This window comes from Centropristis striata, chromosome 6 (genome assembly GCF_030273125.1).
Source record: "Centropristis striata isolate RG_2023a ecotype Rhode Island chromosome 6, C.striata_1.0, whole genome shotgun sequence".
Taxonomy (NCBI): Eukaryota; Metazoa; Chordata; class Actinopteri; order Perciformes; family Serranidae; genus Centropristis; species Centropristis striata.
The window spans coordinates 34849534-34867121 of NC_081522.1; the positions used below are offsets into that span (position 1 = coordinate 34849534).

At 37.7% G+C, this 17588-nt stretch overlaps 1 protein-coding gene, 1 long non-coding RNA gene and 1 pseudogene across 2 annotated transcripts in view; 2 read left to right on the forward strand and 1 right to left on the reverse strand.

Moving 5' to 3' along the window:
- The window catches only part of LOC131973838 (uncharacterized), a 62317-nt gene extending 56537 nt beyond the window's left edge, over positions 1–5780 (reverse strand). Inside the window, exons 1-2 of the long non-coding RNA XR_009394593.1 lie at positions 5685–5780; positions 267–387 (exon numbers count right to left, since the gene is read on the reverse strand). This is a non-coding gene — a long non-coding RNA (uncharacterized LOC131973838). The remainder of the gene's footprint in view (positions 1–266; positions 388–5684) is intronic.
- LOC131973833 (AMP deaminase 3-like) overlaps positions 1–10454 on the forward strand; it is a 34128-nt gene extending 23674 nt beyond the window's left edge. The window contains exons 8-16 of the mRNA XM_059335928.1: positions 195–389; positions 746–877; positions 2344–2507; positions 2871–2997; positions 4021–4184; positions 4690–4810; positions 5658–5831; positions 7144–7254; positions 9197–10454. Of these exons, the coding sequence (XP_059191911.1) occupies positions 195–389; positions 746–877; positions 2344–2507; positions 2871–2997; positions 4021–4184; positions 4690–4810; positions 5658–5831; positions 7144–7254; positions 9197–9373 (1365 nt within the window). The 3' untranslated portion in view covers positions 9374–10454. The remainder of the gene's footprint in view (positions 1–194; positions 390–745; positions 878–2343; positions 2508–2870; positions 2998–4020; positions 4185–4689; positions 4811–5657; positions 5832–7143; positions 7255–9196) is intronic.
- A 2222-nt stretch (positions 10455–12676) lies between these two features.
- Positions 12677–16224, forward strand: LOC131973837 (E3 ubiquitin-protein ligase TRIM39-like; annotated as a pseudogene).
- The last annotated feature ends 1364 nt before the right edge of the window (positions 16225–17588 follow it).

Consider the following 17588-nt stretch of genomic DNA (forward strand, 5'->3'; position numbering starts at 1 on the left):
CTGTGTATTTGTGCTTTCCAACTCAAGCTGTCATCAACAAAGTTTCCCAGAAATCTTGCTGTTGACACTTAAGGCATATCTCAAAAGTTATTTTTTAACTTTAGTGCCTTCACTCTGAATAAACTGAAGTTTATGTGTTAACTTGTCAAATAAAGTCGTGCACATCTTCACCATCTGCTTCACGTCAAACACAGGTGGACACACACATACACGCTGCTGCTTGCATGAACCAGAGGCATCTGCTGAAATTTATAAAGACCACGTACGAGAGGGACGCCAATCGCGTGGTCCTGGAGAAGGGCGGTCGGAAGATCACGCTCAACGAAGTCTTCAAGAAACTGCACATGGACCCGTACGACCTCACCGTGGACTCTCTGGACGTGCACGCTGTAAGAACAAAAGCAAAACTGAAACGAATCCAGTGACATTTCTGCCAATTTTAACTTGTTTCATTAATCTAAAAATACAATGTCCTTGAAGGAAATAGATCAGGTAATCACATCATAACTCCGTGTGTCTGCTAAGAATTATTTTCAGCACATTTCTGTAACCTGTGCTTATTGACACAAGGATGCAATTATGGGTGTTCGTGCACATCGTGCGGTGTTACGCAATCATGTTTTATATTCCATGCAAGGTCCTCTTAATGTGTAATCTGAAAATAATCAGTACAGTCACTTTGTTGGAATGAGATTGTGATCATCAGTGCATGAGATTCACCCTCTCTCACGTATTCCTCTTCTAGGGAAGACAAACATTTCATCGGTTCGACAAATTCAACTCCAAGTACAACCCCGTGGGAGCCAGCGAGCTGCGGGAGATTTACTTGAAAACAGACAACGACATCAAGGGGGAATACTTTGCACGTCTCATCAAGGTGTAGTACCAGTTTAAGTCCTGTAACACCTAAAAGGTATTCATTTATGTAGTCCAATTAGATTCCTGCTAAGGCTGAAGGTTCAAACTCCATGAATGAACAGAAATGATATCTGTGAAGTTGTTATAGGTTTTTTTTTTAACTGAAGAGATTTTGACCTGCCACAGAAGGAAAGTCACACATGTAAATAATGAAATTTATTATGGTAGAATTCTATTTGGCTGCTTCACTTTCATGCTCAGTGTCATTCTTTCATGACTGACTGAGACAGAGATATTAAAATAAAATGTCTGCAGTGAAAAAGGGAATAATCAACAAAATATGTATTAAAAAAATACTCTGGCTGTACCAAGCTGGTGTTCAAGTTAAATTTAGTTGTTTCCTTACTATTTTTTTTTTTTTAAAGTACAGCTGAGATGAAATATTTTTAACAGGATCCAGTGATGTAATAAAGTTGACGCATCCCTGTTTTTTTCTTCATGATGCTATAACCCTCAATTCCATAATTGATGTGAATAATGAATGCAAAAATTTGCAAAACCTTTGTGAAATATATACATATTTAAAACAGTACAAAGACAGAACATTGAGTATACTATCTGAACCCCAAAAATGTATGTTTTCTCTATAAAAATAAATTGTGAAAAATACATCATATAAAGAAACTGTAAAATAAGTAACCAAAACAAAGCTTATAATTAAAATCACTTTATTCTACATGTGTCATTTAAAACATCGCTTAAAACAAAACGTTTGCACAAACCAGATCCTGTTAAAAACATTAAATTCTGCTCCTCAGAGACACTGAAGACATGATTGATTCTGCTGAGACCAACGGTCACGTGACAAATATTCACTGAAAATCTGTTTACACAGAGCAGAGAGGAGAGGACAGGAGAGGCTGTTTACACAGAGCAGAGAGGAGAGGACAGGAGAGGCTGCTTACACAGAGCAGAGAGGAGAGGACAGGACAGGAGAGGCTGTTTACACCGAGCAGAGAGGAGAGGACAGGAGAGGCTGCTTACACAGAGCAGAGAGGAGAGGCTGGATGTATAATACATGGAGAATGTATGATATCAATTATTCTTTTTCCCCCAATATTCATGACCCTTTGGGGAACTTGGAAAAGTGTTTTTCTTTCTCCTCAAAAACATGTTTGTGTTGTGTTTTTGTGCAAATCTGTTTTATCTTCAGTGTATTTTGTGGAAGAACACCAACGACTTGAACCATCTGTTAGAACTGGTTTGTTAGAGGTTGTAGATGTCTTGCACCCACTGGTGGTGCAGAACTGAACTGTTACTACAGGACAAAAAGTTTATTTTCTGTCTATAATGTTTAACTGGAATATAAAATACAATAAATCGGTCTGCTGGTATTAAGAAATAGTCTAGTGAGAGACTAAATGTTAATTTCTGCTTTATGAAGACACAACACCAACGTCCTGTGGTTTGGTGTCTGTTTTATAGGAAGTGGCCAAAGAGCTGGAGGAGAGTAAGTACCAGCACACTGAGCCCCGTCTGTCCATATACGGACGCTCTGCCAGCGAGTGGGAGAGCCTCGCAAACTGGTTCATCCAGCATAAGGTCCACTCGCCCAACATGAGATGGATGATCCAAGTTCCCAGGATCTAGTAAGTGCTCAGTGAAACACTGAGAGACAGCCGGCACATTCCTTACAATAAAACAAACACGTTCTATAAACACTAGGGAGTCTGGGTGTATTTAAATTTTACAGCCAATAAATCCTCTTCATGATTGTTATACAGTTTCCTCTTTTAAATAAGTGAGGAAGTTCAGGTAGTTTATTTCAGATTAACATTAATTTTATTTAAACCAAAATATTGTGTCCAATTTAGCATTAGCAACTCACAATCAAGTTAAGAAATAATCACATTACTTAACAGAGACATTCTAAATAAGCAAATGAATGCTTCGGATGTTTGTGTTGTTTGTACAGGAAGATGACCTATTTGATTTCTTTTTCTGTCTTTCAGCGACATTTTCAAGTCTAAGAAGTTGGTACCACACTACGCCAAGATGCTGGAGAACATTTTCCTGCCGCTCTTTGAGGCCACAGTCAATCCACAGAAGCACAAAGCAACACACGTGTTCTTGAAATATGTAAGTACTTCTATGAAAAGGTGGAATCTGTAACAAACAGGAAACTGAACTTTTTACTCTGAGTATTTAGTGATATTTATTGATGTTTCTTTGGGAACAGACTGAGCGAGACTGCCCTACAAAGCCTAACTGCAGTAACTAGCAAAGTGTAAAACTGCGAAAAACTGCTTTAAAGTTTGATGTCATTTTTATGCTAAAAAATCCTGACAAAAACTAAAAAAAAGTAGTTACTGCACTGGTTTTGCATTGCTGTAAAAGGTTGTAATAGTAATGCAAAAACAGAGTGCAGTAACAACAATGTTGTTGTCTTCTTTCAGCTTTTATATTTTGTTTTCAGTGAATAGACGTTTTCAAACTGATTTTGTTTGAAAGTTTGCTGTTAGTTTGCTTTGGTTTTGAGTTGAATTTTGTAGTTACTGAAATTCTTATATCATTATTTCTCTGAAATAAAGCAAAATTGAAATCTAAAACTTCGTACTTCGTCACGGCGTAAAACAGACATCAAGGAGTTAATTTTAGTTATAACTTAATTTCGACCAAAAATGTAGTTACTGCAGTTAGGCTTTGTAGAGCAGAGTAGATATGGGTTGATTTACAATTTGACCGTTCCAGTCTATTACAAAAGTTTTGGCGTTCATTTAAAAGTAGGCGCCATCAGCAACTTGTGTCTACAGCGTTGTGGCACTAAATACAGTGATTTCCACACATACACTAAGGTATATTTATGGCTGTCAAAGTAAAGTTGTTGAAGAAATATTTGCATTTTCTGTTGTTGTTTTATCCGTATGGGAAAACAACGGTATCCATGATTAAATATTAAGAGATTATTACTTTCGCCAGAAAGTTCTCATGTTTTTTGAGGTGACAAGATGAGACATGGCAGAGTCTTTAAGAGCCATTAAGGAAACATTTTAGCTTCATATTAAACCAGTTTAAACCAACGTTTAAACCGACCCAACCCTGCTGAGCAGACAAAGACAAAAAATTCACACATCTGCTGACGTAATCCTTGTTGTCCTGTAGGTGACGGGATTTGACAGCGTGGACGACGAGTCCAAACACAGCGATCACATGTTCTCTTACAAAAGCCCGAAACCTGAAGCCTGGACCACAGACGACAACCCTCCGTACACCTACTACCTGTTCTACATGTACGCCAACGTCATGGTGCTCAACAACCTGCGCAAGTAAGTCCTGCAAGTTTCTGCATGCATTAATCCTGGTTTTATAGCTTCAAACACAACCTGTAACAGCAATATTTAAATGTCACCAATGCAACAAATATGTCTTCAAGAGACATGTAGAATAACGTGAGTTTAACAGAAATATCACATTTTTAAGCTTTGATTTGGTTCCTTTTTCTAACGGACACTTTCGGAAACTATGATCTGTTGAAAGTTTAAATTTTGATGATAAGGCACGTTTTTACACTTTCTTTCTATGATAAAAAAAAATACACCGTTGGGTGTATTTTTTCACGAAAACATACCTGACATACTCTAAACTTTTCAAACCAGTAACTGTCGAACCCAGAATAATGAAAAGTCAAAATTTCCAGCCTGATCTACTGTTTGTCTTTTTTTTTGCAGTAAGCCCAGGATGTAAACACCAGGAATGTTATAAACTGGTATATATAGTTGTATAGTTGGAAGGTGTCATTATTATACAGCATCATTATTTTTCTCTCCACAGGGAGCGAGGACTGAACACCTTCCAGTTCCGTCCTCACTGTGGCGAGGCCGGCTCCATCACTCACCTGGTCACTGCCTTCCTGCTGGCGGACAACATCTCTCATGGACTCAACCTGAAGAAGGTCAGTCCTCAACTCACACTGGGCTCGGATCACTCTTTTTAATAGTTTTGGATTTTTCATTAGTTTTGGTTTTAATTTCGTTGTCAATTTTTGTTTTCAAATTCAGTTAGTTTTAATTAGTTTTTAGAGTGAGTTTGCTAGTTTTTATTTTTTGGAAAATGCTTAGTTTTAGTTTAGTTTTTATTAGTTTCAGTGTTAGTTTTAGTTTTTTGTAATGGGGTATTTGTTGGGAGCGAGATTCAATAAGGTCACAATAAATGTTTCCTTTTTTTCATTTGTCTTATCCATCTCAGCCCCAATAAGGTTATTAAATCATAAAACCAGATAGATGAAATAGATTTCATATCGACTAAAAGGTTTACGTATGAAAAAAGTTGACAAAGATGAAAACGAAGGACATTTTCACAATCAATCCATTCTCAATAAAGTTTGCAATTATTCAAAGGACTAATCGATTAGTTGACTAATTCTTGCAGCTCTAATGCACAAAGTCCACAACGGTTTTCTTGTTTTAATTGGAACTTTTCTCTTAATTATGACAGAAAGAAAAACTATTACTCCAGGGGACAAATTACCTCATCTTGAAATGCTTGGAATATATAAATGAGAAAGCAACGTTCAGTAAATTCTGAGCTTGGAAATAGTTTACTTTTATTGATATAAATTCTTAAATATGATTAGCAGTTCTGTAGGCAGCACTCTGTTCATATTGCAGTTGCAGCACAGGTCAGCTGTTTTAGTTTTAGTTAACTCTGCAGTACAGTAAAATTTGCATATTATTTCTTTAATTTCCTTCATGACCACCAGTAGCAGTTCTCACACCACCCCTCCTCCTCCTCCCCCCCAGAGTCCCGTGCTGCAGTACTTGTACTACCTGGCTCAGGTCCCCATCGCCATGTCCCCGCTGAGCAACAACAGCCTGTTCCTGCAGTACTCCAAGAACCCTCTCAGAGAGTTTCTACAGAAAGGCCTGCGAGTGTCTCTGTCCACCGACGACCCCATGCAGTTCCACTACACTAAGGTCAGAACACTGCAAGCACAATCAAATCACATGATCGTTACATTCCCTCACCATCACAATCAATTTATACACAAAACACAGCAGATTTAAGAATTGTCTTGGTGACACTAGTTTGGAGATTACTGTGGTAATGGTAGATGAATGGATGGTTAACGGACCTGCACTTATATAGTGCTTTTCTAGTCGCCTTGCGACCACTCAAAGCGCTTTATACTACAGACTGAGCTCATTCACCCGTTCACACACACATTCATACTGGTGGCAGAGGCTACCCTAAACTGCCACCATCGGGAATTCATTCTCACACCGATGAACGCAGCATCGGGAGCAATTTGGGGTTCAGTATCTTGCTCAAGGATACTTCAACATGTAGGCTGCCATGGTCAGGGATCGAACCACCAACCATCCGATCAGGGGGCAACCCGCTCTACCAACTGAGCCACGGCTGGCCCGTAGTAGTAGTACCAGTATAAGCACATTGGCCCTCATTTATTAAACGAGGGTACGACAGAAAGTAAGCGTAAAGTTGGCGTACGATCATTTTCACGCAAGGCTCGGCATTTATCAATTTGGACGTGAGTGGAGGGTACGATCAGATCTCACTGCTGGTCTCAGCTCATAAGCTTTAAATATATCACAATGTACAAATGAAATATTCCAACCTCACCGGGAGTTAAATAGTCCACTGCTACTCTGCTGACAGCACCACTGATTTCCTTCCTTTTCACTTTTTATGCGGCTAAACAAAACCAGTTTGTTGTGTTGCAGCTGTTGGACATCAGCGTTTCACTTTCTGCCTATGAGAAATTCCTCTTCTTTAGGGAAGTTGTTTGAGTATATAACTATAAGTACTTTTATTTCACAAACCTCCATCGCTGCGAATTTCTATGAAATGTCTATGTCCTCCTGTTGTTATTATTATATATTAAAAAAAATCCTCTTTCTGGCCGTATTGCGCCCTTCTGTGTCGTAAATTCTGGATGCAAGCCTTCTGAATTGGGTATATATTAGGGCGTGGTATTTAAATGACGCTTGTTTCCAGCCGCCACAATTATCAACAGCCGATCACTCTCACGCTGTGATTGGAGAAATATGATCGTTAAATCACACGTGAACCCTGTCGTAAGACGAAATATACGATCAGATCTGCGCTCGTTTCTACGCTCGTTTGATAAAGACGGCCAATGTCTTGTGCAGAACCTCACCTAATGAAACATGATTTAATACATACACACCGAATTCTGAAATTTACAATATCGCTTAAATTATAGTGGTAGCGATGTGTAACAAATGTTCCTTTAAACCATTTCAGGAGGCCTTGATGGAGGAGTACGCCATCGCAGCACAGCTGTGGAAGCTAAGCACCTGTGATCTGTGTGAGATCGCCAGAAACAGCGTGCTGCAGAGTGGTCTCTCACATCAGGTACAGTCACGCTTTGTTTTTGGCTCAGTCAGCTGCTACAGTTAGGATGACGATACAGGATTTATAAAACATTGTTGTTATAAAACAACAACATGTATACAGGTGCTTCTCAATAAATTAGAATATAATGGAGAAGTCCATTTCCAGTAGTTCAAGTCAAACAGCCCCAACCAAGTATTGAGACATATAGATGGATATACTTTTCAGTGGACAACATTTCCATATTAAACATACTTTTTTAAATTGCTCTTTTGTAATATTAGAAAATTTTCTGAGACACTGAATTTTAGGTCTTCGTTAAATGTACGCTATTATCATTATAATTAGAAGAAATTGAATAAATTAAGACATTAAATATTTCATTCTGTGTGTAATGGATCTATATAATGTGTTATTCCCACTTTTGAATTTAATTACTTGCATAAATAAACGTTTCTATGATATTCTAATTTATTGAGATGCACCTGTATCATTATATCTCCAAGTCCGAGCCTCAAATATATCTTTGGCATCACTACAGTTTCTTCTCTTGTCAACACAGATCCATCTGTCATAAGGTAAAATTGCCCCACCTGCATTATAATGAGACGCTCTTCCTCTTTTTAACTGTACAATAACAGCCACAGCTATCCAAAGAGCTGTAAAATTCTATATCACTATAATAAATCTAACTGTTTAGGTAATGGCACAAAATGAAAATGAATGACAAAGTAGCAGAACAGTTTAACCACCACATTAACAGCCATTTATCTCATGTCAGTGTCACCTGTTGTGGATTAAAACAGCCTGCCACATCTATAGGAAGGATTGTTAAGTATGTGCATTATCTGCAATACCTTTATCTGTTTTACCTGTTTATCTGTTTAGCACAAATCATGTACAAAGCAATAAACAACCTACTTCCTGGAAATATTCAAAAATAGTGATTTTTTTTACAGAGTTGGGGGTTATAATCTGAGGGGTGAGTTCAATGTAAGACATCAGCGGGCACGTACAACATTATAAAGTTTTTGTCCTTCAGTTTGTGGAGTGAGGCTGTGGAACAGACTCAAGCAATGTCCAAGCATGATCCAGTTTAAAAAGCAGTACAAACACATGGTTTTCATGCAACATGGTCTCACAGAAATCCGTGAAATAGCAACGGATTTCGCTTAACTCTAAATCCGTGGAACAGCCACGGATTCGCTCAAATTTCCGTGAAACTGACACGGATTTCGCTACAATGCAAGGTAATGACAGTCATATCCCGTGGCTATTCCAACATACAAAGTGATTATGTACATTCACTGAGTGAATATTTAGAAAATAAAACATATATTTCTCGCTACAAATGTGATCAAAATCCATTTTTATGAGTCAAAATATTGATTTTTCACTAAAAATGAGAGAACTGTCCGCCATGTTTTTTGTTCTGACCGCTGGGACCTTGAAAGTCACGTGACTTGGAACAAACCAATAGCCACGGGATATGACTGTCATTAACTTGCATTGTAGCGAAATCCGTGTCAGTTTCACGGAAATTTGAGCGATTCCGTGGCTATTCCACAGATTTTGAGTTAAGCGAAATCCGTGGCTATTTCACGGATTTCTGTGAGACCAGGTTGTTTTCATGAGGTACAGGGAGGAAGAAGGGCTTTAACAATCGGGTGTTTTCATAAATGATAAATTATTTATGTATTTGTTTATTTAATCTATTTATTTTCTATTTTTTTGTAAATATGTACTATGTTAATATGTATGTTTAGGAAAAATTTTTTTAATTGAGTAGTGGAGAAGGGGTAGGTTTAAATAAGCATATGCTTCATCCTACTCCTTTTCGGACGTTCACATTATGGATATTGTTTTGACTATCGCTATTTTTGTTTTGAGTTTACTTTGTTGTGTTACTCGCACATGTTCGAAATAAAAAAGATGAACTGAACAGTACCTTTTCACCCAACAGGAGAAGAAACACTTCATTGGTTCCAACTACCTACAGGACGGACCGGAGGGAAACGACATCCGGCGGACAAACGTGGCACAGATCCGCATGGCGTACCGCTACGAGACGCTGTGCAACGAGCTCAGTTTCCTCGTGGACGCCGTGAAGACGGATGTTTGCACAAACAAACCTGAGTGATTTACAAAGCCAGAACAAACTGTGCCTGAAAGTGTCCTCAGGGATAAAGAGGCAGAAGTTGGATGACACTTTCATTTCTTCTTGTTGTTTTTTTTTGTTTTTTACATATCATTATATAACTTTCTGACCTTTATTTTTTTGTTGATGTTGGTGCATAAATCTAGCATGAACTATGATAAAAACTTGATTTTTAGGCCATATTCAATGCTGTTTCTATATATCTTATACTCACTTGTGAATTTGGATATATGTGGGTCAGTGACAAATAAGGATTGGCAAGATGTCAAATGGTGTAACCAAAAAAAATGATAAATATGAAATACATCATCCACCTACAATGTATTTAAGTGGACTTATACATATAATTACTATATTTTAAAAAACATCAAATCACTTTTTTTTTTGTATTTCTACATTTACATATTTTTTTCAATATTGCGCAGAACATATTCTAAAAACAACCATTTTTTTTCTAAAGTTTTGACAAGTTATGTAAAATGTGTTATATACCATAATGTTGCAATGTAACCCTGGATTGCATTTTTTTTCTTATTTTAGTTCACATTTATTTTCCTGTATATAATCAGATTTTTATGGGAAAAAATTACTGGTTACACCAACTGACACTGCGTTAGATCACATCATTGAGCCATGTGCATTAGCCACAAAGACCTGATTTAGAATTGGCCCACAAAAGCTGAAGAAGAGTGTTTTCTGTCACTTTGTTTTATGCACGTTACTGAGGCCTTTAACTGGGCTATAGGCTTTAAATAAAAAGTCAAAAAAAATATTTTTTTCTACATATAAAAAAATACAATTTGAAGGCAACAACTGATTTGCCTTTTTGCATGTTTTTGTCAGAAGTGAATGAGCGGAGAGGCATATATTCAAACACAGGTGCAAGTTTGACCAAGCATAAATACTTGTTATGTGAGAGCTTTGTGGTTATAATATTATAGAAGTATTACAAATCCCGGTTATACTCACACCTGTGAAAAGACTACCTGATTGTAATTATTTTCTTTTTTATGTTTGCCATTTCTCAAAGTTTTTCATATGTAAATAAAGGCTGCAGAACAGTCGATAACGTTGCAGAGCTTCTTTTCTTTACTCGTGAAATTCCATGAGGTTATTATAAATTATTCTGAAAGACCAGGTATCTACTGGAAAATGTCCCCTTCAAGGAAGAGTCATTTAATTTTTCTATCACATCTAAAAACAGCAGGAGTTGACCCAAAGTGCTTTCCAGACGAGGCAGATGGGTGACGATCTGTCACAATGCAGATAAAAATGATCACTAAATTAAAAAGGTAGGGGGGTGGGGATAATAATCAATATATCTGTTTAAATAGTCCATGACTTTACTAAAACAAAACAAAATTCAAAAGACGACCTTCAAGCAGTTACTTAACCACAATAGTTACAATAACACGAGAAAAAGATTTATAAACAGAATATTCCTACATCAAGAAGAGAGATTACCTGACAGCGGCATATAGCTTTCTATATACATTTTTTTAACTGAAAATTATTAAAACAACCCCTTAAATCATGCTGTAAATAATTACACAGTTTAACATCTCCCTCTGAAGCGCACATCTGTTTTATAGTAGTTTTTACATACTTATTCTTAATATTTTGCTTCTACTATATTTATCTAAACTAAAAGCAAACATCCCTTTGGTTCCTACTTAACGCCAATGTCCACACAACAGGTGAAGACAAATATTTGCTGACTGATGTAGCTTCAGGTGTATTTTGAAAGGTGAAACTGATGCCAGTTCAACATGGTTCAATATGATTTTTTAGCTAATGCTAATATCAACAAACCAAACAAAACAGCTTACGTGTACCATTAGCTCACTAACCTTATTATGAAAAGATTTGGAGGGTGTAGCCCTTGTAGTTAAAGCTTTTACACCTTGTAGGGACAAAAACAAAATAATATAATAAAAGGAACGTTAGCTAAGATGTAAGCGCTGGCAAGGGAAAAGGCTATTACATTAGCTCAGGGATGGGCAACTTAAATGCTGCAGGGGGCCACAATTTTTCATCGACACTACCACAGGGCCACATATAGGTCCGTGCACTTAACCAGATATGATGAAACTGCAATTTTAAATATGTTTACAGTGCAGTATTTTGCTCAAATGCATGTACACTGCAAAAAAGAGGTGTCTAAAAACTAGATAAAAACACTAAACTAGAAAATTTCCTCTGGGGAAATTCTGAAAGGGCCACTGGGGCTACCGGTGTGTGTACACTATGATGAGATTCTTCAGAGATTTCAAACAATTAATACTAGTAATGTTATGATGCTATATTATATACAAGGAGCACACCTACAACAAGCATTCCTTTTCAAGTTATTTATAAGTTATTTAGTAATTTATTTATACAGCAACCTATGCCCTTTAACCTCAAAATATGTCTGTGTGTGTGTGTGTGTGTGTGTGTGTGCGTGCGTGGTTCTCTCTTTCTGTGAGAGATACGTCAAAGGATCAAAGTGTGTGTGATTAATACACCAATACACAAGACTTGTGTCTACTGTTTAAAGTTTAAATGGAGTCTAGCTGAAATTATGCTGGAGAAGTAGACGTTTAAAAATCTCCAATTATTGTTCTTTTTCGCTCATTTTTTTCCGGCCGTCCCATTCACTTCAATGCAAAATTTTGGGCAGTTTTTCGCCAAAAATTTGTATTCCGTAGAGAAAAGTAATAGCACACCGATCCCGATCAAACCGCACGTTTTGATAAATAATTTGTCCTGCAACTCTTCGAGATGTAGGACTAGTAGCGGGACGAAATTGCGTCCGGAAGAGGAAGAAGAAAGCCCCGAGCACTGGTCCCTACAGCTATTGCTGTATGGGACCAGTGCTCGGTGCGATTCCCCCGAGGCCCTAATAATTTTTTATTTAATTTAATTATTTTATTTAATTTATTTTTTACTTTATATTTTACTGTATTTTTATATTCTATTGCTTGAAGTATGCCTAGGTTGTTCTTTTTACTTAATTGTGTTGTTATTGTCTCTGTGTGTAATGCTGCTGCTACACTGTAATTTCCCAGCTTGGGATAAATAAAGTATATCTATCTATCTATCTATCTATCTACCTAAAGGGGCAGATTCACTGTTACTCTCTTCACCTCCTGCTCTCTCTTCTCTCGTCCACTCACACATCTACTGTCCTGCCTCTTAAAGGAGCCGCTACTCTTACAACAACTCACTTCTGCTTTCATACTTTCAGCATATTTTGTTGGTCATACTAACTTTGACTTCAGTCAGGGTTTGAATGCAGGACTTTTCCTTGTAGTGGAGTATTTTCACAGTGCAGTATTAGTACTTTTACTTCATTAAAGGACCTGAATACCTCCTCCACCCCTCCTTCTTTGTCTCTGCTCCACGTCAACTTTCCAGAAATGAAACTGAAAGTTAGTGAGCGACAGCAGAGCTGCAGTCGAGACAAGTCTCTCTGTTTCTCTCTAAAGAAACTTTCAACTGAATCCAGCAGGTTTTTCTCAACAACAGCAGCAGAATCTGTGTCAAACACTGGTGAGTAAACTGTCCTACAGAGACAAAATACACTCACTGAAGATTTAGTCAAAGTTTAGTTCAAACCACAAACTGACTGCTTTACATCTGTTTAACCATTAAATCAATATTACACCATACATATGTGTCAAATTAGATTTTTAAAATGTAAATTAAGTCAGAAAAAAACAAACAGAGGTAAAAACCAAACCACAGTGAGTGAACTCTGACAAGTTAAGTTCAGACAGAATATACTCACAGCTAGCATTAGCATTAGCTTCAGCTAGGGAGACCAGGTGTCCCTCTTTATGTGAGACTGAACTGCATTTTTATCCATCGGCCCACATATTGATTAATTCTAGTTTGAAAATCAAACCACTGCAGGAGCAGCCACGTTTATAAAGACTGACTTTTATCCAATGGGTGTGGAGAAAGCAGGAAGTACTGTCATCATGCAGCTGTTTGATGTCAATCAACAAACTGCCATTTATGTAACTTTATACTTTTACTTCACTACATTTTAGAGGCAAATATTGTACTTTATACTCAACACAACACTTTGTTGACAGCTTAAGTTACTATTCAGATCAAGATTTATCATGAAAAACATGATAAATGTAAAAGGATTAAGCCTTTTTCTAATATACCACACAACATAACAGTATAATGGTAATGAAAATGAGTCATACCTTGACAAGAGTAAAATGCTGCTTAAACAAATGAATCAATAATAATAAAAAAAGGAAAAAGGAAAGAAAATGCAGCAACATGAACGAGCAAAATAATTTTATAGTTATTTTTCAGTTTTAATTGGGGATGGGGGTGGGGTTAAACATAAACTGCTTTTTGTCCCACATTGGTTTGTTGAGATCTGGTCAGCCTGAGTTGAGATACTTTTAAGACTTAACATTTATTTAACCATAACCACTGAGCAGCTTTGGGGTTTTTTTTAAATCAAAATTGGTGCTTTGGGACATTCAGTGGTCACTAGAAATACTACACCTTTGCAAATAACCATAAGATATGTATTTACATTTGTGTTTTATCCTTGTCCTCAGAGTGTAGATATGTCTGCTGCTGCCAGCTGTCTGCTGACTGAAGATCAGTTTCTGTGCTCCATCTGTCTGGATGTGTTCACTGATCCAGTCACCATACCATGTGGACACAACTTCTGCAAAACCTGCATCACTAAACACTGGGATATTAATGTCCCATATCAGTGTCCCAACTGTAACAAGGTCTTCTACACAAGACCTGAGCTGCAGGTGAATACCTTCATCTCTGAGATGGCTGCTCAGTTCAGACAGTCAGCTCAACAGAAAGCCAGCAGCAGCAGCAGCTCAGAGCAGCAAGTTTCTAAACCAGGAGAAGTTCCCTGTGATGTCTGCACTGGAACCAAACTGAAGGCCCTGAAGTCCTGCCTGGTGTGTCTGGAGTCCTACTGTGAGACTCACCTGGAGCCTCATCTGACAAGATCGGCCCTGAAAAGACATCAGCTGATCGACCCTGTGGAGAACCTGGAAGGCAGGATGTGTCTGAAGCACGATAAACTACTGGAGCTGTTCTGTAAGACTGACCAGATGTGTGTCTGCATGCTCTGCACTGTTTCAGACCACAAGACACACGATGTTGTTCCTCTGAAAGAAGAATATGAAGGAAAGAAGGCCGAGCTGGGGAAGACAGACGCTGAGATTCAGCAGATGATCCAGAAGAGACGACTGAAGATTGAGGAGATCAAACACTCAGTGGAGCTCAGTAAGGAAGATGCAGACAGAGAGACAGCAGATGGTGTTCAGGTCTTCACCGCTCTGAAGGAGTCTGTTGAGAGAAGCCAGGCCGAGCTCATCGACACGATCAAAGAGAAGCAGAGAAAGACAGAGAAACAGGCTGAAGGCTTCATCAAAGAGCTGGAACAGGAAATCTCTGAGCTGAAGAAGAGAAGCACTGAGGTGGAGCAGCTCCTACAGTCTGAAGACCACCTCCACCTCCCCCAAAGCTTCACCTCTGTGAACGCTGCTCCACCCATCAAAGACTGGACAGAAGTCAGCGTCCATATATCTTCATATGAGGGGACTGTGAGGAGAGCTGTGAATCAGCTGGAGGAGACGCTCAGTAAACAGATGAAGAAGCTGTTTGAGGCTGAGCTGAAGAGGGTCCAGCAGTCTGCAGTGGATCTGACACTCGATCCTGATACAGCACATCCCAAACTCATCCTGTCTGATGATGGAAAACAAGTTAAACATGGTGATGTATGGAAGAATCTCCTAGACAGCCCAGAGAGATTTAACGGTTGTCCCTGTGTCTTAGCAAAGCAGAGTTTCTCTTCAGGAAGATTTTACTACGAGGTTCAGGTTAAAGGGAAGACCAAGTGGGATTTAGGAGTGGCCAGAGAGTCGATCAACAGGAAGGGAGACATCACATTGAACCCTCAGGATGGTTTCTGGACAATATGGTTGAGGAATGAAAATGAGTATGAAGCTCTTGCTGGCCCTTCAGTCCGTCTCTCTCTTCAGTCTCGGCCTGAGAAGGTGGGGGTGTTTGTGGATTATGAGGAGGGTCTGGTCTCCTTTTATGACGTTGATGCTGCAGCTCTTATCTACTCCTTTACTGGCTGCTGCTTCACTGAGATACTCTACCCATACTTCGGTCCTTGTACTAACGATGCTGGTAAAAACTCTGCCCCTCTGATCATCTCTCCTGTCAATCACACTGAGTAGAACAACCATTTGATTTACCACAAAAACATTTACTATCAGTTAATGTAATAAATGTGTATTTACTTCTGATGTAAAGTCTATACATCGTTGGTTTAGCAGATTCTGATCAGTACGTTATTTCCACTCTTTTCTTCAAAGTTTTAGTTATTACAGAACAGATTTTAAGACAATGATAGAGTAAATTAGAAAATATGAAATGTACTTTAATTAATGTATTACCTGCCTTCAAGACTGTTAAATCATCAGAACAATGGACTCATAAATAGGAAGCTTTTTCTACTGTTGCCTGATTATTGTATATATAACATAATATAAGTGTTAAATACTGACACAAATTACTCCTGAAAGTCATGTAACCCCTTATATGGTAATGGAAGCTTTTCAAAATAAGGTGTTTTAAGGGTTTTATTTTATACCATTTTAAATTGAAGGACAAATTAAAAGATCTCTTTCTGGCACATTTTCTGGGGTAAATCATGTACATATTTACTTGTTTTGCAGACCAGAGTAAATTTGTCTGCCTGCTGATATTTGTATTTTGTTTTGTGTTCATCTCTCTGTAGACTTAAAGTTTGAACAAAGTGAATAAATTCTCAACTGAATAAAAACAAAGAGTTTCCACTGCCTTTCTCTTTATGTACCTCAAAATTGTAACACAGTTTAGTGAGAAATATTCTACTTTAACTTCACTACATTAACAGCTATAGTTCGTTTTGAAATTGAGATTATAACAAAAATATGATCCGTTCATAAAATATGATCAGTTCCTTCAGATAAACTACCAAAATGATATCAAGGAGTTAGAATTAACTTGACAACAATAAAGTATTTCTTACATATGAATACATCAATAACAATGATCCAATAATAATAATATAGCATAACTGACTACTTTTACTACTTTAAGTACATTTTTTGTGCTTGTACTTATCTGCTTGTATTAACTTGAGAATTTTCATTTTATGCTATTATATACTACTACTGCACTGCATCTCAGAGACTAAATATTTCACGTTGTACAAAATAAACTAGCCAACAGCATATAAAGGAGTTAAAATCAGCACAACCTCAAACATCTACAGCTGTAAAATGCAACGTTCACATTAATGCAGCAGTAATATTAAAACAAAGACATTTTATATAATATTGAGCAGTAAAATGTTCCCTTTTACTGTTTTCATACTTTAACTATACTCAGGCAACAAACACATAGTTTTAGTTAAGTAAGGTCTTTTAACAGTGTGGCATTAATACTTTACTTTCGGATCTGAACTCTTCAATTCAGCAAGTAACGCTCCTGATTCGATCTTTTCTGACAACATCCTTCTGGTTTGTTACTGCAGACTTCAGCAGAGTTGCGCACGTTTATTTTGGTTCCCCGGTGTTACAGATGAACATGCGACCCTGTGAACTTTTAGCCGGATGTGCCTGTGATTGCCGGGGCAACTGTTGAAAAAATGGAAGATAACGCTATGTAGCCTGTTTGTTTAGTTTTTTTAAAATAAAAAATAATCTTTGGAGTCTGTTTGAGTATGAATGTGTCACATAGATGAGCTATTCCGCCCTTTTAAACATAGAAGGCAAACTGCTGTTTAACCAGGGAAAGACATAATTTAACAGGGTCACTTTTTAATCCGTAACACCTGCATTAGCGTCCTTTTCCCGGGGCTCAAGTGAACGGTTAAAACTATATACTCTCATTAGATACGAGGTTACCACCACTTAATTATTTAGAAAACATAATATGATCGTTTTTAGTAGCTTTTCATGCTTAATATTGGTAAATTGGTAAACAGCGACTGGTGTTACAGTGATGTTAGTTAACGAGCTGAACAGAGACGGACAATCCTGCCATGGTGACGCTAATCCTTACAAGTGCTGCTTAGCAACGGCGGCGGTTAGCAATTAGCTATTTTAGCACTGATCTCGGACCATTGCAGTAGGTAGATCGATCCATAGATATATAT